This window comes from Glycine soja, chromosome 7, assembly GCF_004193775.1.
Source record: "Glycine soja cultivar W05 chromosome 7, ASM419377v2, whole genome shotgun sequence".
Lineage (NCBI taxonomy): Eukaryota > Viridiplantae > Streptophyta > Magnoliopsida > Fabales > Fabaceae > Glycine > Glycine soja.
This window is the reverse complement of record NC_041008.1, coordinates 40,040,949-40,061,395: the sequence shown is the minus strand read 5'-3', so window position 1 is coordinate 40,061,395 and position 20,447 is coordinate 40,040,949. Positions and strand designations below refer to the sequence as shown.

The window sequence follows — 20,447 nt, the reverse complement described above, 5'->3', positions numbered from 1 at the left end:
TAAATTGAAACATTAAAATTGAAGTCCAATGCAATTTCAATTATTGAGATAAACATGATAAATGGTACTTTAGCTCTTTTATTCAGTGATCCTTGCATACATAATGCACACCAGGAAATTTAGCAGCAAATTAGATTTCAGTCATTTGCATCAGTAATGTTGTCTTGGATCAACGCTGCTACATACCAATGTAATTTGTAAGCATAAGCTAAATGGTGTTGCTAATATACTACTCTCTTATCTTATAATGATAAGTTTGAACATTCTCCGCATTTTGTTTCTTGAAATTGCTATCCAGTCTGTGGACAAGAAACTTGCCCCATTTGTATGGCCTAAATTTTGAAGGGTTTTGCTCATTTATTAGCTCCTCCAAAGGCTTGACTACAGTGTCATGTGCAGGGAAGAGGAAGAATGGAATGGAAAACCTTGCTTTCTCAGAGTTGACCACCACTCTGTGTTCCACACTCTCATAGGCATCATTGCTCCAAACCTGCATAAACAACCCCAATCATCAATTTTTCAGTCTTTATAATGGTAATGGTGTAGAAGCACAAATTTGAATTCGAATCAGTGCATTTAAATTCTCATTATCTGCTAGCTGCAACAACCTTATCAAGTCATGTATTTTGTTGTGTTATCCCATAATTGTAGGAAGTGATTAGCTAGTTCACTTGTATATATTTTGTATCTGCAGTACATTAATGAAGTGAATAAACCACATCTCTTTCAAATATCTATAAATGGTACCTGAATCATATCACCAAGGTTGATAATATAAGCATTTGGAATAGGTTTCACTCTTATCCAGTCTTGATCTGCTTTAGGTCTCACTTCAAGTCCTCCAACTTCATCTTGTGCAAGAATGGTTAAGGGACCAGAGTCCTTATGTCGACCAACACCAAGGGCAAGGTGAGGGTAAGGGCATGGAGGATAGTAGTTGAGTCTAAGAAAGCTAGTCTGATCTTTGATGAAAAATTCCTCAAACCTCTTTGCCTCAAGGCCTAAATTCAAAGCTATAAGCTCCATCAACTTAAAGGACAGCTTTTCCATCTCTTCAACATACTCTTTAATTATATCCCTACCAATATTCACATCATTTTATACACAACCCATTAACTAATTGTTCATATTAACAGTTGAATTACAAGAAAAAATAAAACAAGGATCAAATATGTTTTCGATCCCTAATAAATACCTGAAGTGTGGAGGGTATTGAGGGGATGGATTAGTCCATTGAGTGAGACGATTATCATGTTCATCCGAAGTGAGAGGAACAAAAGTAGGGTCTTTGGCTAGAAAATCAAACACTTCTTTCCAGTCCCTAATGTTTTTTGTGTGCTCTGTGTCATAATAACCCATGGGAGAACTCTCATCTCTGCTAACCTTCCTCTTCTCTTCTAAACTCTGAGCAAAGAACAATTTTGAGGCTTTCTCAATGTTTTGCCTTAGAGTGAGGGACACCCCATGGTTGATAACTTGGAAGAATCCCCACTCTTTGCATGCATTTCCTATCTCCTTCACCAAGCCTTCAATGGGAGATGGATGTGAAACTGTGTGGTTGGTTATTGGAGAGAGGTCTATTATGGGAATGTGTTCAGGTTGGATGATAGTGAGATTTGGCCTGTGTTGTGGGTATTGGATGAAAGCTTGGTCAACCTTTTCCATGGCTGGTGATTGGTGATTCAGTGAGCACACTAGTGTATTGCATAGGGATAAACTTCATCACTTACGTGTTCATTAGTTAATATGTGCAAGTATTTATCAAAATAGAAAAAGGTTAATAGTATAATCTTGATATTGAATAGTACTACTTTCTAGTTTCTTCAGTTAACAAATAGGAGGATCCGAGGATGTGAGACTAGAATTTATTGAGACGGTTTTTTATACATGGTTAATTGAAAGTTAAAAGTATTTAAAAATACCTCTTACCAATATCCTCCTATACTAATTTAAAGAAAGTATTTTGATAAATTTGTTAACTATTAATATAATACTTTAAAAGTTATATTTGAGATATTTTTTATTTAATAGTATATTTTTAAATACTTTCTTTAATTAATAAATAAATAGGAGGTGTAAAACTTGAATGTATTGAGATGATTGTTTTTATAGTAAATAGTATATTTTTTAAATACTTTCTTTAATTAATAAATAAATAGGAGTTGCAAACCTTGAATGTATTGAGATGGATTTTTTTATAGTAAATTGAAAGTTAAAAATCTTTAAAGGTAGTAAAATTAAAACGAACTATATTATAGGTATGAAAAATATATTTAAGTCAAATTTAAATGGTGTTGATAAAAAGGATAATATTACATCAATTTTCAAATATAGGAACAAAATTTATTTTTTAATAATAGAGAAATCAAAACAAACAAATTAAATAAATAGACTGACCAATTTAACAATTTAATCTCACATTTTTATTTCTTTAGTTTATTAAATGTAGAGGACACACTTTATTTACCATTTTTTCAATTTACTCTAGTTTTATGGTTAAATTTCATTTGCAAAATGCTCAAATGAACAAAGGATATCAAGGGGATCTAAGTCAATTGATTAAACATGATGCGTAAATTATTGTAAATTCTATTATACTTGTCTTTAATTCTTACTAATAAAAAAATGAACAAAGGATGGTTAACTACAAAAACATAAAATAAAGTCCTAAAAATTTATATAAAAATATACTCCTAAAGATAATTGACCATTTTAACAACCAAATAATGCTGCAGGCGATAAGATTTAGCATAAGAAAATTAGTTGAATTACGTCATTTAATTTAATAAAGATAAGAGAATATTTTTCATGATTTTCTAATATTCAAATGTCTTTTGACGATTAAAAACTGATCAATAATAATGCACCATTTAAAATAGGAAGTGGTTGCCATTAAAACAATTTCAGCTACTGCTAGCTGAATTCAACTACTAGAATTAGTTGAATCAGTACAAAACTAGTTTAATAATTCTCAAATCACGTTCTAGGAAGTAGGAAGTTTTCAAGTAGAAAATATGATTCAATAGAGAATTTGAGTTACTAGGCCTATAAATAGCCTTGTACTTAATTTAAGAACACAATCAATCTAAAATTGATGCTTTAAATTACAACTTTCATTTATATGCTTTCATTTACCATTTTTCAACCTTTATTTTTATTTTTTATGTAATTCTTCCTATTCTTTGTTCACCTATTAACACTAAGCGTTTTTTAGACTATATTTTTTAAGTCAAAAGACATTTGTGTCTTAAGATGAATTGAAACTTCAAATTGTTTTGATTAGATACAAGTAAATATAAAGGTTAAAAACTATATCTTATGTGATACCAGACTATGACTCATACAACATTAGAGGATGACATTTAAGACATTCATTTAATGTTTGAGATTCTAAATGTAACACCCCGTTTTTTATAAAATAAATAAAAAGTTTTGTTTAAAAATTAATAGATTTTTTAGAAATTAAATAAATGAGAGAAAAAGGTTTTTATTAATTAAAATAAAGGTTTCATAGTATTAGAAATTAAATAGAGTAAAATGACGTCTTAAAAAATAAAATGATGTTTTAATTGGTTATTTATTTAATGAAAGAGTTAAATATAGTTCTTTTTATAAAATAAAAATAAAAAATAGAGTAAATAATAGGATCAGAGTACCCTGGTTATAAATAGAGATATATTAGGTCAGTTTTTACATTTCCTCCCAAATTCGTTCCCTCTTCTTCCTCTCCAAAAATCCTCTCTTTTTTGCATACACTCAAACTTATCCCAGTAAAACTAAGATCTCAGACTCATTAACTGTTGGATTGTTCTGAACTTTAGACACCCCCTTTATAACTCATATTTGCACATTCCCACCATCGGGATTTGTGAAATAATGCCTATAGAAAGAGAAATTCCCCTCACATAGAGATAGTAAAATTGAGGTTTCAATCCTTTCTCCTTCTCTCTAACACTTGGAAATCCTAATAGAGCAACCAGAGGAAAAACTTGAGAAATCTTAGGAAACCACTAGAGACACTTCTATCTCTATCGGACTACACACGTGACCCCCCTTAGAAGTAAGGGATGAATTTATCTCAATTGAGACTAAAGTGAACATACGTAAGGATCCTTACAATATTAAATTGTCCATACGTAAAGTGAACATACGTAAAGTGTACAATGATAACTATAAATTGTCCATGTTTGACGGGTCAATTGATGCTCTGATGTGAATTGAATGATTTAATTGAGTGTTTGACTTTGAATGTTAGAAACCTAAAAATTTGGGAATTCTTGATTCTTGTATGCTTTCTTAAAATTGATTGAGGGGTTTTATTACCCATGATGTGATCACATGTTTTGTGCTATTCTTTTTTAATTTGGGTGTGTTTTGAAGTTTGAATTGTGCCTTTTTTGCTTCACGAAACAAAGGTTTTTCGTGTAGCATGACTATGCTTGATGAGAGCACACTTGTGCTTAGTGAAAATCAATTGTTTTAAGCCCATACTATTTTCCTGACAACATGAGTTAACTTATAGCCTAAAAAATGACTAAGAAAATGATTGAATTAGGTTTTATAGTCTTCATAAAAGGATTATCCCTCAATGTTAGCTAACAAATTCCATTGGTTTCACCCAATTCAGAGTTGCATAGCCCCTTAGAGAGTCAAATTACTGAGTAAAGGTCGAGTTGTCAGGATTAAGCAATGATCCAATGTTTACCTTAGGTTTAGACATAGTTAATGGTCAAACTAGTTTTTTTTATCAACATAATAGTTGTAGATATTGTCTTAGCTTCAAAACAAGATAAGTATGAACTTAATAGGATTAATACATTCCTTGTACTTGTAATTTTACTTTACAAAGGTCGTAGTAACTTAGGAGGAAATGTAAGGATATACTTGTTTACTATACATATACGTGTAGTTGCTATTAAATGAATAAATTAGTGAATAATTATATGCCTTAAATGTTGAAAGATTGCTATTGTGATATATATATATATATATATATATATATATATATATATATATATATATATATATATATATATATATATATGATGTATGAGAAGTGATAATGTGTTAGTGAGAAGGTGTGATAAGACATGTGTTGTGAAAAAGTGTGGGATTAATACGTTCTTCAATGTGATTAAACATGTTATTGTGAAGTATAAAGTGATGACATTGAGTTATGAGATATGAACTGCACAATCACATGACTGTAAGACCTTTTAAAGGCAATGAGTTAATGTGTGACGAGTATTGTGATGGGATGCACTGTGGGAACCTGACAAGTTGAATCACTTTGAGACGCAACAAGTTAAATGTATTTTAAAAACAATTATATAATTATGTGTATTGCATAGTTCAAACTCATGTGACACGTATATGATTTTAAATGTTTTTTTAATGTGAGATGATTAGTCATATGAACATAACATATTAATATTATTATTGTGTCATATGTATATGATGCATAAGGCGTGATAACGTGATGTCTTGGGATTATGAAAGTGTAATGAACTGTGTGTAAGTGACAAGTTGAGTATGCGTTAAATTGTGAGATCGTACATGTATCAAGATGTTGTGTGCATTGAGTTATGAGATATGAACCGTACAATCACACGACTGAAAGACCCTTTAAGGGCGACAAGTTAATGAACGATGAGTATTGTGATGGGATTCATTGTGCGAACCCGATGAGTTGAATCACTTTGAGGCGTGACGAGTTAAAATTATTTTGAAAACAATTAAATAGTCATGTGTTATGTATAGTTCATAGATAAAACCTACATGTTAAATTGTTTTCTGGGTTAGATCTAAATTAAGAGGGAGAGACCCTGACGAACTCTTTAGAGTCTAGGCCTTGAGAGTAAATACACCTGATTTGAGTGCTCCTCTAAGCCTATGTTGATCCCACATGGTTGGAACATTCTCGCAAAATAGTGTGACCCTAACTAGTTTTTCTATGATTTTACTTAGTGAAAGTGACCTGACTTACTAGTGTGTGGTCTGTCTTGTCATGTACTCCTAGGTGTCCGACGAGGTTTTTCACTGACATGATATCACATTGCATATAGGATTGAGTTTTAGTGTATCTGTTGCATAATGCCTGTGTAATGATCATTGTGACTTGTTATGTGATGGTGTGTAATGAATTGTGTAAGTGTGAGATGCAGAATTGTATTTGAGATGTGTTATCTTGAACATTCTCGCAAAATAGCGTGACCTTAACTAGTTTTTTTATGATTTTACTTAGTGAAAGTGACCTGACTTACTAGTGTGTGGTCTATCTTGTCATGAACTCCTAGGCGTCCGACGAGGTTTTTCACTGACATGATATCACATTGCATATAGGATTGAGTTTTAGTGTATCTGTTGCATAATGTCTGTGTAATGATCATTGTGACTTGTTATGTGATGGTGTGTAATGAATTGTGTAAGTGTGAGATGCGGAATTGTATTTGAGATGTGTTATCTTGAACATGTGATTAATCGTGAAGACATGAAATTTGATTTGTGATTAAATTCTAGGACAAGTGATGTTATGTGTTGAGTGTTAAAATGATGTGAACTGTGCCAAAGTTGAGCCTTGTTATACCTATATTATAGTTATAATTATATTATTGTTATATTTATATCATACCTGTATGCTTTCGTTTATCTCTATTTGTTGAAGAATGTGATGACTCACTCCCCGTGTGTTGTTTGTGTTTGGTGTAGAAGCAAGATATTATGATGTTTTGATGATGTCAAAGAAAGGTGCTTCTCAAGTTTAATTCAAGACAAGACTTCAAGAAATTCAAGATAAATAGTCAAGTTGATCTCTAGAGTCTTAGGAAGAAGTTTTCAAATTGAAAAAGCAAAAGGTTTGGCCAAAGAATTTTATCTAAATCATTTCAAATTGAGATTTACTCTTTGGTAATCGATTACCAGAGGATGTAATCAATTACCAGTGGCCAATATGCTTTCTGAAAAGGTTTTAAATATTTTTGAAAGCATGTAATCGATTACACAAGGCTTGTAATCGATTACTAAAGGTTTTAAACGTTTTAAAACAGTCATAAGAAATTTGAATTTAAATTTAAAGTTGTGTAATCAATTATAGTAAGTTGGTAATCGATTGCCAGTGTTTAAATATTCAAATTTCAAATGAGAAGAGTCATAACTCTTCAGAAGTAACCGTGTAATCGATTACACCAATATGGTAGTCGATTACCAGTGGAGAATTTTCTGAAATAACTCCTAACAGTCACATCTTTTTAAATGTTTTTGAATGACCATCAAAGGTCTATATATAAATGACTTGGGATACAAAAATTCTTTAGAGTTTTCATTGACCAAAAAGTCTTATCCTCTCAAAAGATTAAATTGTCTTATCTTCTAAAAATTCCTTGGCCAAAATACTTGCAATTCAATAAGGAATTATTTGAGTGCTTCATTGTACAATCTGTCTCTTACAAGAGAGATATCTTTTTCTTTTTCTTCTTACTCAAGAAAAGTGATTAAGGGACCGAGAGTCTCTTGTTGTAAAGTAATCTGAACACAAAGAAAGGATTGTCCTTGTGTGGTTCAGAGATTATAAAAGGATTTTACAAGATAGTGGAAATCTCAAGCGGATTGCTTGAGGACTGGACGTAGGCACAGGGCGTGGCCGAACCAGTATAAACTGAGTTTTTATTTTCTTTTTCCTTAAACTTCTTTATTTATTGTTATTTATCTTTTGCATTAAGGAAGTTTAGTTTGAATTGTCTTATAATAATTCATAATAAGGGTGCATTGAAACTTTCATTAAAGAAGAGTAAAATTTTTAAAAGGGGAAATAGTTTGTAATATCTTAATTCAACCCCTCCTTCTTAAGATATCTGAGGCCACTTGTCTAACATTTGGATCCTATGATGATCTCGATCCTTGTGTTCGTGGGAGCAGATGACTAGGTGAATTGTTTTAAGGAACCTCATGCTAGAGGACTCTGAGACACAATGTTATGCTAGGATGTGACATTGGGGCATAAATTTCTATTTTAATTGCATGATGTTACAACATGTTATTTCACTTTATTTTATTTTTGTTGCTTAACTTTAGTTCTTTTGTAAACTTGAAGGACCTTGTTTTGAGCTGAAAATATTTTTGAAAAGTTTTATTTGGTAACAATGAAGCGAATTTGGACCTTTTACCCACATGGATTTACTTACAATTTTATTGAATAAAATTGATTTAACTATATTTTGTGTTTTATATGTTTTTCCCATTTATATACATGTTGGGGTAGATGGTGTCACAAGGAATAGTGAGGATCCACGAGGCTTAAGTTGCTTTGGGTGGATCATAGACATGCGATAAAGCATCTACTTGCCGAATTTGTATTGAATAGTGAAATCGTAGCCGTGGAGTTTGGTTGAATACACATTTTGTTCTGAGGTCTGGATTGATTGAGACATAAGCTCATTTAAGTTGCAGTGATAAGTGAGGATGACAAATCGGTGACCCAAAAGGTATTGGTTCCAGTGTTTAACAACTAATGTGATAGCTACAACTCGTGAATATAAGTGGTTTAACATTGGAGCTTAGGACAAAATTGTTTGCTAAAGAAAACAATAGGATGACGACCCTAAATCAATACTACTCCCATGCTAGAACCAGAGGCATCTGTCTCTAAGATAAAATGGGAAATGGAATTTAGAAGTGCAAGCACTAGTGCCTAGGTCATAGCATACTTGAGGTGTTCAAAAGCCAGTTGGGCATCCATGCCCCACACAAAAGCATCTTCACAAAGTAGAGTTGTCAATGATGTTGTAATGCAAGAGTAATCCCTGATGAACTTGCGATGAAAACCTGTTAGTCCAAGAAAATCCTACAAAGACTTAAGGGAAGTAGGTGTAGGCCAAGCTAGCATAACCTGAATTTTGGTTGAGACAAGCTCGACTCCAACAACTGAGACAATATGGCTGAGATACTCAATTCGGCCTTGGCCAAATTCACACTTAGACTATTTAAGATGAAAAACACCATTCTAAAGAGCTTAAATGACAAGCTTTAAGTGTTGAGTAAAAATAAGGATGTCATCAAAGAAGATGAGGACAAAACGACGAAGGTATGATATGAAGAGGTCGTTCATGGTGGCACGCAAGGTCAAAGGGGTGTTGCATAGGATGAAAGGCATCACACGATACTCATGGTGACCCTAGTGAGTGCAAAACACCATTTTGGGAATGTCCTCCAAAATCATGCGTATATGATGAAAGCCTTGGGCCAAATCAAGCTTGGAGAACCAGCCAACGCTACCTAAATCATCCAACAATTTATCGATGGTTTGGATAAGAAATTTATCCTTGACAATAATGGTGTTCAACCCACGAAAGTCCTCACAGAAGTGCCATATTTTGTACCAAAAGAACCATATAAGAGAAGGGCCTTTGACTTGGTTGAATCAACACTTGGCAAAGAAGATCCTTCACTTGACACTTAATTTCTTATTTCTGGAAAGATGGATACTGATAGGGGAAAACATTCATCGAAGCTGAATCAGGGAGTAAGTGAATGGCATGGTCCGTAGGGCAAGAGGAAGGAATCGTGGTGGAAGACTGAAAAAGGGAAGGATATTTAGTGAGGAAGACTTGGAATGATGGTGATGAATCAGTGGTGGGAGGCAGCGCAGAGTGGGAGTCTGTAAGGGTCACTTGAAGATGAAAATAAGCAATGACCTTATTGGTTGAGACCAAACAATGAACTTGGATGTGGTTGAGCTTAGTTGGGCCTGATGAGGAACAACCCTTTAATTCTATTAATTTAGAATCCTTCATAAACCCCATAGTCAATAAGGAATAGTCTGTCACAATTGGGCTCAATGTCTTAAGTCATTCCACACCAAAAATAAGATTTGCACCAACAATGGACATGGCAAACAAATCAACATGGAAAATTTGAGATTGGATCACCACTGGAACATTCTTGCAAACACTGGAACAAGAAAACTCATTCCCATCTCCCACCGTAACAGAAAGAGGCATTGTGGGTTGGACCTTAAGATTAAGAGAACAGAGCATGCAATCCTAAATAAAATTATGGGTACTCCCACTATCAATTAGCACCACAATGTTGTGGCCATGAATCGTACCCAGAACCTACAAAGTCTTCAAAGCTAATTGGCCCAAAAGGGCATTAAAGCTAATTTGGGCCAAAAGGGAATCACCTGAATCGCTTGGATCGATGGTTGTTGGGTCAACATCAAGGGTCGAAATATAAGGGGATGGCTCCAACACATCATCATCGGAGATAATGAGGAAGAACTTAGACTTACATCTATGTTGGGGTCTCTACTGGTTGTCGCAATTGTAACATAAGCCCTTCTCCCGTCGAGATGCCAACTCCTTCGAAGTATTTTCGTACCCCATTGCCCAGAGGCTCTTCGCTATGCGAAGGTATGGGGGAGGGATGTTGTACGCAGCCTTCGAAGTATGATGTTTGAAAATCGACTTGGTTGGTGCAAGAAGCAATGACATAGGCGAGGGAGGCACAATGAAGAGAGGGGTAACATTCAAAGGGCTCGGAGGAGGATGGTGACGGATGGATTGGCAAGAGTGAGCAAGCTTATCGTCTTATAGCTTGGCCAACACGATGGCGTGAATTCGGGTGAAGGGTTGTAACGCTTGAACCTCCCGACAAATCTCGAGGGATGACCCTGAGATGAAACAACTGAGGAGAAAAGTATGGAGAAGGTCGATGATATGGTTTGCGAGGCTCTTGAACTCTGTGAGATATGAATTCATGGACCTTTGTTGAGTGAGCTTGAATAAGGTGCCTTTGGGGTCGTCGTAAAACGACAACGCAAAACGTGATTTGAGGGCTTCAAGAAAATCGTGCCAAGAAGAGATCTACTCATTTTGGAACATCCATTGATATCGGCTTAACGTTGGACCATCAAGGTAGAATGACGCTATTTGCAGGCATTCCTCTTCCGAAGTAGTGTGGTAGTCGAAGAACTGGGAAATTTTGAAGATCCAACTTGTGACATCCATGTTGTCGAAACAAGGAACATCAAGCTTCATATGGTGTTTAGGACCAAAGAAACGGGGAGAAGAGGCAACGAACAAAGTGTCGTTTGTCTCAGATTTGGTTTCAAGAGTAACTAGACGATGAAGAACCTCATCAATTTTGGAATGGAAGGAGCTCTGGTGATGAGCGATATCTATTGGGACAGAGGTAAATCTAGATACAACGTGTTCCAAACATGTAAGAACCTGTGTCTGGGTTGTGGCTCATGTGTCAGTCATGACAAAGTCAATGGAAGCGCCAAACGATGAGGATAGGGGACTGTAAACAAAGAATGATTATTCTTGCATTTGAGGCCAGAAATGATACCTCATAAAGAAGTAAAGAGAGAGATAATTTGGCAATATTAACTTTCTTATTTTTCCATCACTGCCATACAAAGCTCTATAGAGAGAGATGTGCTTAACAAAAACGTAACAGAATAGGGAATCAGATAACAAACTAATCCAAATGATTGGTGCACAGAGCACTCAGAATATGCTAGCTCTATCTACTAATATGACGTAAGCAAATTAGCCTGAATTCTAATGTATGTAATCATCCCATCCTTGAGGCTTCTTTGTGGAACATTTGGGCTTAGAAACAATACCACCTAGCCCATCCGTGGTCAGCTCTCTGTCGCTTGCAGTGTCGTTTGAGCCTAGATTCCTATTAACATCTCTCACAAATTGATTTTCCTTTGATAAGGGTTATATTACTTATATAGTATACTAAATAGTTTGATAAACTAATGAAAAGACCAACTTAGTTTAATAAAAACATTTTAAAAGACAAAAAAAATTTAACTTAAAAGGCTAATAATAACATGTGCTTTTGACACATCCTATGTCTATGATATCGAGTCTATAATGTATGCCCAACTACATTGGCTCTTTTTTTGTTAATTTTTAATAAATGACCCTCGACGCCCTTTCTCATCAGTAACAAATATTTTTTTTTCACGTGATGCAATATTTTCATTCGTCTATTTTCTTATAGATGAGTAACATGTCTAGAGATTCTACACAGGAACTAGTTCTGTAAGGCAATACAAAATGTAAGCTTTTCGGGACAGTTTGTGTTTGCCCAGAAATATTTAGGTTAATCAATGGCCACATCATAAAGAAAAATAAGATCATAAAGCGTAGGTTGCATCAGAAATGTTATTCTCCATGGCTGCTATAGAGATAATTGGAGGGTATAATAGAGTTAATGGTAGCTGTTATATGCTCTACAGTTGCATAAATAACATCAGAATAAAGATGGGTTTTATCTTCTACAGAGAACAGATGAATCTTGTTGTTCAATTCTATCCAGCTGCACCCTGGATCTTTTCTTAATTCCAAACTCTGCAATCTCTTCCTAAGTTTTGTCTTCTGCCCCCATCTACCTAGTATGGCATACATGTTGGACAGAACAACAAAAGCAAAAATTGGATTGGGATCCAAGCTGAACAACTTCTCAGCAGCTCTCTCCCCCACTTCCATGTCCTTCCAGAACCAAGAAGCATTAAGCAAAGCTCCCCATATTATCCCATCTGCTTCAATAGGCATTTTTATGATAAACTCTTCAGCTTCTTTTAGATGGCCTGACCGACCAAGAAGATCCACCACACATGTGTAATGTTCTATTGTTGGGGTTACCCCATAGCATCTTTGCATTGAGTGGAAAATTCTCAAACCTTCACAAACTAGACCGGCGTGGTTACAGGCAGAGAGAACACCAACAAAAGTAGCTGCATTCGGAACAATGCCTTGATGTAACATTGAGCGAAAGAGTAAAATTGCCTCAGATCCCAGTCCATGATACGCATACCCATTTATAAGAGCTGTCCATGCTGCTACATTGGGCGAAAAAATGCTAATAAATGACCTTTGAGCTTCGGCCAAGTGACCACATTTGGAATAGAAGTCTACAAGAGCAGTCCCAACATAAACATTTACTTGGAATGGCGTTTTGATTAAGTGAGCATGGAGTAACTGTCCTTGTCGAAAAGAACAAAGACAAGAGCAAGCACGAAATAGGACAGAGAATGTTGATCTGCTATAGTCAACTGACAATCTGCGCATAGCCACATATAAATTCAGGGCCTCCTTGTACTTACCATTAATAATATAACCCGACATCATTGAGTTCCATGAGACATAGTTTCTTTCACCCTTGGTTTTGTCAAAAAGCTTCACAGCTTCATCAAGTTCACCATTTTTGGAATACACAGAAATCATGGTATTTAATGAAGTTAAATTCTCGGGACTCATTTTCTCAAATAACCTTTTTGATTTTTCAAACTGACCACTCATGGCATAACCTTTAATCATCAAATTATATGAAACAGGATTTGTCTCTCTCAATTCATAAAAGACAAGCTCGGCTTCTTCAATCCTTCCTTTTGAGACAAGGCCCCCAATCAGTGAGTTGGCAACATTCAAACTGGCTTGTCCTCCCATGCTCTCATAAACTCTCTTGGCATCATCTATGGCTTCACAACCACAATAAAACTCAGTAACCGCACCGCCAATTGAGTTATCAAAATCAAGCCCACCCTTAATGCAAAGCCCGTGAACAACCTTCCCTGCACGCAGAACCCCAAGTCTAGCACAAACCCTCACAACACAATCCAAAGTGAACTCATTAGGCAACACCTCAGAACTCCTCCTCATGCACCCAAACAAATCCAAAGCCCTCTCACACCCATCTTCCCTTTTAGCATACCCCGAGATCAACGTAGTCCAAGCCACAACATCCCGGACCGGCATTTTCTCAAACATGTCCATAGCATCATCCATCATGTCTTGCTTCACATAACCTGCAAGCATCAAACTCCACAACACTTGGTTCCCATCACGCAGCTCCTCAAAAACCACCTCAGCTTCTCTGATTCCACAGCAATGCACACAAAAATACAACAAAGCACTCCCCACGAGGCCAAACCTCTCATAGCCAGATTTCAAAAGCAGGGAATGAACTTGCTTTCCAAGAAGGAAGGACCCTGAGCGCGCACACGCGCTCAACACCGCAGAGAAAGAAACCTCATTGAGCGCAACACAAGAGCGGTGCATGAAGGAAACAAGGGTCAATGCCTCAGGGTACCTCCCCAATAGGGAGTATCCGGAAATCATGGTGTTCCAGGAGGAAACTGTTCGGTTCGGCATTTGATCGAACAGGTGGCGGGCTTCTTCGAGTTTACCCATTTTGAAGCGTTGGGCGATGGAAATGTTGGTGGAGATCACGTTACCGACATGGGGCTCCGTAGTTTGCAAATGGGTCGTGAAAAGTCGGAATCTTTCATTCCGTTTCCAACGGTTGCGCTTCCAGGTGCCCACAAAGCAGAGCCGGAGAAACAGAGACATTGTGCAGAAGTGGAAAACGAAACATGGTATTCCAGGTGCAACTGCGTCAAGTGAACTAAGGAAACAAATTGTGAATTATTTATTATAAACTTTTAACAAAAAATTATACAACATAATAAGGCAATCGTGTTGAACTGTGGATACCCAAATGTTATTTTAGTGGATTCAATAAAAAGAGTTTTAATTTCTATTTACTTGTAAATTACTAATTAAAAATTAATTTTGATGTAATTTTTAAGATCATTATTATAAAATTAACAAATTGACAAATTGAATAATAATCTAAAATTGTATATCCAACATTTTTTGTAAATAAAAAATATATAATTATATTGAGTAAAATGATAATATATGAAAAAAATAATTTTAAATAATTATATATGTACATCTTAACATTACAAGCACTTCGCTAACATTTAATATTTCTTTTTATTTTTTTTATATGTACATCTTAATATTACAAGCACTTCGTTAACATTTAATATTTCTCTTTATCATTCTTTTTTAATATCATTTTTTTATACCTACACTTATTTTTCTTCTTTTTTTGAATAAGTATATACATACATGAAGGATCACTTATTTTTTAAGTGTCCATGCATCATTTTATAGTATTCTATTAAATTTTAAGAGAATTATAAAATTATTTTTCTAGACTTAAAAAGTTTGATCATGATCATGTCATCTTTTACTTACCTTCACCTCTTACAAGAATTTCAACCAACAACCGAGTATATTTAGAAAAATATGTTAGGAAATATATTACTAGCACTCCTCCACGGTTAAAAGGATAATAATTCCGGCCTCCCTTAGCACATACATATAAACTTTGTTGTTCTAATCGTTTACTTAATTGAAATACATTTTATTTACTCCCTTAATTGTGTTTATTTAGCATAAGCTCTGTTTCAAAAAAGTTTTTTTTACAGATTCTGTAACAAAAAGATATATATCAGTATAAGTTGTGAAATAATTCATATATCTTTTTTAACGTGTCTCCATTATAAACTCCGTCCCATTTCTCTTCTCATTTCCCCTTCCTAGTGCCCTCATTCCTCTAAGCCATTGAGGAAAATTGTAATCCTTTGCCATTTGCCTAATACCCATTTTCCAAAACTTACATCATTGAGCTCAAGTGACACATACTGGCATAAATACTTGAATTATACTTCTTCAAAAAACTAATTAAAAAAACCAAACACATTTAAAAATCATAACTAGTACCCACACCATACCTTTAATGAAAAACAAATTTCAATTTCTTTTTTACTTATAACGTGTTTGATCCCACATTTAGAATGCGATTACTTCAGTTTATATAAAAGCAGTAGGTCTAACTTTAATAATTTTTATCCAATTTGACGTGATTTCTTGCTTTGCAAAAAATATTCAAAAGCATCTAATCATTGATCTAACTCGAGTTCCTAAACCATACAGTACATTAAAAACATGAAACGCAATTGTCCTTGTAAGGTGCAAAAAAAAAAGCATACATTTCATTCACATTAATGAAAGTATGATGTCCCCCAATTTAACCTACCACTCCTTGAAACATATATGACATTATGAGTAATGCAAAATAATTACATTTGTAGAAAAAAAGCCAAAGATTTACACCCATTCCATTCACATGGGGGTATTATAGCTACTCCACTATGTTATTACTTGTGCCCTCAAAGGGAATATTCCCTTTGAGCTTAGTATGTATGGTGATCATCATTCATCAATCTGTTTCATGGTCAGGGGCAGGAGAATACCATGCAGGGTGCCTGCCCATGGTTCTAAGAAGCTTAGTGTATGGTGAATCAGGCATTCTTGCTTGCTCCTCTTCCCTCAGTTCATCAGCAGATTTTGGCAATCCATCAGGTATGGGACACAGTCTCTCACCTTCTTCTGATTTTACATCCTTGCTCAGATTCATGTCACCCTTCTTAAGTTTGTGCATGATTGAAATCCCATGCAAGCATCCTATTAGGGATTTTACACCACCAGTCTCCAGAATCAGCCTCTCTATGTCTGCTTTTGGGGACTCTTTCTGTAAAACATTAGGGGTAAGAACAGATTTGGTATTGAATTTAAGGTCCAAATACAACAATGAATATCACTGATAGTTGATATTGAACATATCAAACTGCATCCAATCTCCAAAAAAATTCCAATTGTTTTGAATTTTTTTTTCTTTTTGGAAAATAAGTATATTAAATCTTTTCATTGCAGATATACTAACATACTTCGACTTCTCATTGGACATCTTTTCATTGTTTTTCTGGGCTACAACTTTAAGGTTTTTCCAAGTTTGTACTCATTTAAACTGTTTGAAATATTAATAGAAAATGAAAGAGTGGAGAAAATTTTGAAGTTTAAATTAAAAATAAATACATTCTGTTTCTAAAAATAATTTTTCTCTCCTTTTTTTTCAAATAATAAAAAAAATCATATACAGTTTTTTTCAAATTTCACATAGGTGGAGAAGGAAGGAAGTTGCATAAACTTTCACTTTTAACTTTCATTCTTTGACAATTTTAAAAGAGAAACAAATTTATTAAAAAAAATAAATAAAAGCAAACACACATAAAAACACACTAAATTGCATCACAGTTTATCACAAAACAAACAAGGAAAGGAGATCAATATATAACACCAGAAGCTATAGAAATAAGAACATACTTCAAGATCTTTCAGCTCAAAATAAGCCTGCCAGCAGCTATAGGATTGGTCTCCTTCAAGCGTTGAACAATAATCTGCAAAATTTATTTAGAACACACCACAAATTATCAATTCATAGCATTCAACAACAGATCATGATAAGAATGGAAGAGTCACGTTTTGAATGTGGAAATTGTAACTATAGCTTCTGAAAATAAATCCAATACGTTAAACTGAAATCAGATTTAACCGTTCGTAGGAAAAGCAACAGAAAAACACACATCAAAAGGAGTTAATAAACTGAATCGATACCCCAAATAAAATTACCCAAAAGGGGTCTTTGAATTCGTTATAAAGTTGAGAAATTTGGAAGAAAAAAAGAAAAGAAAAGGATGTACCTAAGATCTCTCTCTCGGATTTTTCGATCAAAGGAGGGTCCTTAACGGCCCTTTCAAATTTGGTTCGGCTAAAAGGCTCGAGCTTCGGGATGTAGGGTTGATTCCTCGACGAACAACAAACAACGGTGGAAGCGTGTCTCGTTGCCGAGGTTCGGTTGCTATGCGTGTCGAGAATCAGAGGAGCAGAAGAACAAGGACAAAGCAGTGTTGCCTTCATCGTTGAGATCGAGTCTAATAATGATTAGAAACGCGTGTAGAAGATGAAATGAGAACAGAGAAAGAATGAAAAGAGTGCGTGCTATTATTAACGATAAGGTACTGAAGAATGATCCGAGAGACAAGATGTCATTAAATAAGGAGTTTCTTGAATTGGATAAGGATGATGTTGTTCTAGATTTATTTTCTTGTTTTATAAATGTATGATATATCCGTAAGATTGATTAAGAAGATTATCCGTGTTTGTTGTGTTTTACAAAAAAAAATATAAATAACAAACTAACTTATTCTAAAATATTGCTCTAGTTTTAATGTCTAAAAATACTATTTTATTTAGCAGAAAAATAAAGAAAATATAAATTTTATAAGAAAAAATAGGTCATGCATGGGCACTGTAAATACCATTATTTTATCATAACTCATATCAATTATGATTTTTATAATAATTACATTAAAAATTATATTAATTATAATTTATAATTAAATTATAATTTAAAATTATTTTAGACCATTAAATTTATTATATAATTAATAATATCGTGCGATGTGATACAGGGATTTTTTTTTGTAACGCTACAAGCTGAAGTCTCTTGAATAAACAGAAAAATATTGAGTTTAAAAATTAATTGTGATACAATTTATTAATACTAGACTAAAAAAATAGAAGTAGGAAGAAGATGGTAATTCAATTGGAGAAAGATATTTAGCGCTGATTGGTGCATACGCTTTTTGGTAAAGTGGGTCTATGCCATTGGGTGCACTTTATTGTGGGATTAATCCTACGTGGTTGAATTGACTGGAGCCTAGTGGGTTATGAAGATGTGATAAAGTTTGTCTTGTACAGAAAATAAGTGGTAATACGAATACGACCATGCGATTGCCGCGGTTTCAGAGTGTAGAAAATAGAAATAGTGAAATACCACCAATTCTCATGCTATGCGCGGGATATTTTTCCGGTGGTTTAGATATTTTCCCGTCTTGCCCGTGGTATCTTCTCTCTTTTAATTAATATTTTAAAATAGTATAAATATATTTTTGTCAAGTATACCATCCTCATTGGTCATTTGTGTCTCCTCCACCAAAAATAAAATGGTTACTATTTTATAACAATGTATTTATACGTATTTTCATGTCTAATTTTAAATATCAGTGTGTTTAATGGAAGGAAAAAGAGAAATAAAATAAAAGTAAGATGAATGTGATATATTTTACATTATTTTTTTTTTCAACTATCATAATTAGAATTTATAATTTTTCGGTAAGATCTCGAAATATTTTCAGAAGCTTAAATTCTTTAGATCAGTTATAAAATTAATTATCGAATTAGGACTTAATCACACTTACAAGTTCATCTCTATTTTCTAAGAATATATTTTATGGAAATTAAATTTAAGTCTTTTCCTACAAACTCAATATGTATTATTAATTGAGTTACACCCACTGAACTCTATGTTTTATTTTAATTCAAATATTTCTTTCTTATCTCCATCTTGTTTGTTTCCATTCTCTCAATCAAACACACAATAAATTTAATAAACCTTAAAAATATAATAATTAGAAACGTAATTTGGCCCAAAATCCAATCATAGATCATTGATGAACAAGACTTTCTCGATGCTATTTTCATACTGCTACAACAGCTATGGTGTGGTGTGCTTGGCATAGAAGACATGATAAAGTGTGCACAATAAGGCTTCAAGCCTTCAACCCCCTCATATTTCACATAGACTTGCCAAGGAACATGTCTCCAACTGGATTCATCTCCACTCAATCTGAGAGGTCGAATTCAACTCCCAATGTCCCTACTTCACGCTTATATGCATGACAAAGGCCAAGTGCAGGTTTTTATACTTGCAATGTAGATGTTACACTGTTCAATGATCTTCCTAGTTTCAGTTATGAATGTTGCATTTGTGATAGCAATGGTTACTTCATCAAGGCAAAGTCGAGTTGCACAGTTGGTTCTCTAACTGTTTACGAGGCTTAAACTTTATCATGGCTAATAGATATGAATCTCCGACATGTTATAATGGAATTGGATTGCAAATATGTTGTTGACAACCTCACAAACAATAGCTCCAGTCTGCCTGAATTGGGTCACATACTAAATATTTGTAGAAACGTACTATCCTCACTTCAAAATGTTATAGTTCGTTTTATTTAAAGACAAGCAAATCAAGTAACTTGTTAGAGTTTCTAGATTTCATTTTTGTTACCACAGGTTTTTTATTGAAGCTCTTATTATTAATGAAATGTTATAAGATGATTCTTTCTTTCAAAAAAATAAATAAAAAATAAAAAAGATGTAGAGTCTTATACAAAGATTAAATAAATAAGAAAAATATAAAAAAGTATACGTTCAAGGGATGGGGCGAGTAGTTACATATTCATTAATTCATGTTCTTGTTTTAAAAAGTTGAATAATATCCATACTCATATCCATACCTGATCAAAACGGGTATTTCTTGTTAAAATCGGGGGACGAGTTCAAGTGAGTACCTACGAGTACAAGAATTCTTGTCATCCATATTTATGATCAATATTAATGTTTTGATATTTGATCTTTATTGTAGAGAATATTCTTATTCTTTTTAGGATCTATTGAAGAGCAAAGAAAAAGAAAAGAGTCAACCGAAAAAGCTACCTACTCCATAAAAAGACATGTCAAAAGCAAGTTGCAATGTATTTTAGTGCAAAAAAGTGACTTGACCTATGAGGTATGACTTGGAGTGTGCATAAAGGAAGATAAGCAAGGTGTTTTATCAAAATCCTTCGATAAGTTGGTGATATACATTAAATGTTGAAATTAATGCGACAATGG

At 34.0% G+C, this 20,447-nt stretch overlaps 3 protein-coding genes across 3 annotated transcripts; all 3 read right to left on the bottom strand.

Moving 5' to 3' along the window:
- Nucleotides 1-43: 43 nt before the first annotated feature.
- LOC114419651 (probable 2-oxoglutarate-dependent dioxygenase At5g05600) lies at nucleotides 44-1,751 on the bottom strand. Its single transcript, XM_028385392.1, has 3 exons — nucleotides 1,196-1,751; nucleotides 748-1,078; nucleotides 44-490 (listed from the first exon to the last, which is right to left on the bottom strand). The coding sequence occupies exons 1-3, from the start codon at nucleotides 1,663-1,665 to the stop codon at nucleotides 230-232; spliced, it is 1,062 nt and encodes a 353-aa protein (XP_028241193.1). The 5' UTR covers nucleotides 1,666-1,751; the 3' UTR covers nucleotides 44-229.
- A 10,385-nt stretch (nucleotides 1,752-12,136) lies between these two features.
- On the bottom strand, nucleotides 12,137-14,442 carry LOC114419650 (pentatricopeptide repeat-containing protein At2g13600-like). Its single transcript, XM_028385391.1, has one exon. It carries the CDS (start codon nucleotides 14,364-14,366, stop codon nucleotides 12,180-12,182), a length of 2,187 nt encoding a protein of 728 aa, XP_028241192.1. The 5' UTR covers nucleotides 14,367-14,442; the 3' UTR covers nucleotides 12,137-12,179.
- Nucleotides 14,443-15,754: 1,312 nt separating this feature from the next.
- LOC114419649 (CCG-binding protein 1-like) lies at nucleotides 15,755-17,770 on the bottom strand. The gene is made up of 3 exons (XM_028385390.1): nucleotides 17,411-17,770; nucleotides 17,034-17,107; nucleotides 15,755-16,401 (listed from the first exon to the last, which is right to left on the bottom strand). Exons 1-3 carry the CDS (start codon nucleotides 17,625-17,627, stop codon nucleotides 16,090-16,092), a joined length of 603 nt encoding a protein of 200 aa, XP_028241191.1. The 5' UTR covers nucleotides 17,628-17,770; the 3' UTR covers nucleotides 15,755-16,089.
- Nucleotides 17,771-20,447: the final 2,677 nt, after the last annotated feature.

Bases quoted from the DNA above. Each gene is read 5' to 3' on its own strand.
- LOC114419651 (XM_028385392.1), bottom strand. From the start codon at position 1,665: ATGGAAAAGGTTGACCAAGCTTTCATCCAATACCCACAACACAGGCCA. The intron at 1,079-1,195 runs GTATTTATTAGG...GAATATTGGTAG, and splicing joins CAATACCCTCCACACTTCAG to GGATATAATTAAAGAGTATG. The intron at 491-747 runs GTACCATTTATA...TTGTTTATGCAG, and splicing joins ACCTTGGTGATATGATTCAG to GTTTGGAGCAATGATGCCTA.
- LOC114419650 (XM_028385391.1), bottom strand. From the start codon at position 14,366: ATGTCTCTGTTTCTCCGGCTCTGCTTTGTGGGCACCTGGAAGCGCAAC.
- LOC114419649 (XM_028385390.1), bottom strand. From the start codon at position 17,627: ATGAAGGCAACACTGCTTTGTCCTTGTTCTTCTGCTCCTCTGATTCTC. The intron at 17,108-17,410 runs GTACATCCTTTT...TAAATTTTGCAG, and splicing joins ATCCGAGAGAGAGATCTTAG to ATTATTGTTCAACGCTTGAA. The intron at 16,402-17,033 runs GTATGTTCTTAT...AATGTTTTACAG, and splicing joins TTGAGCTGAAAGATCTTGAA to AAAGAGTCCCCAAAAGCAGA.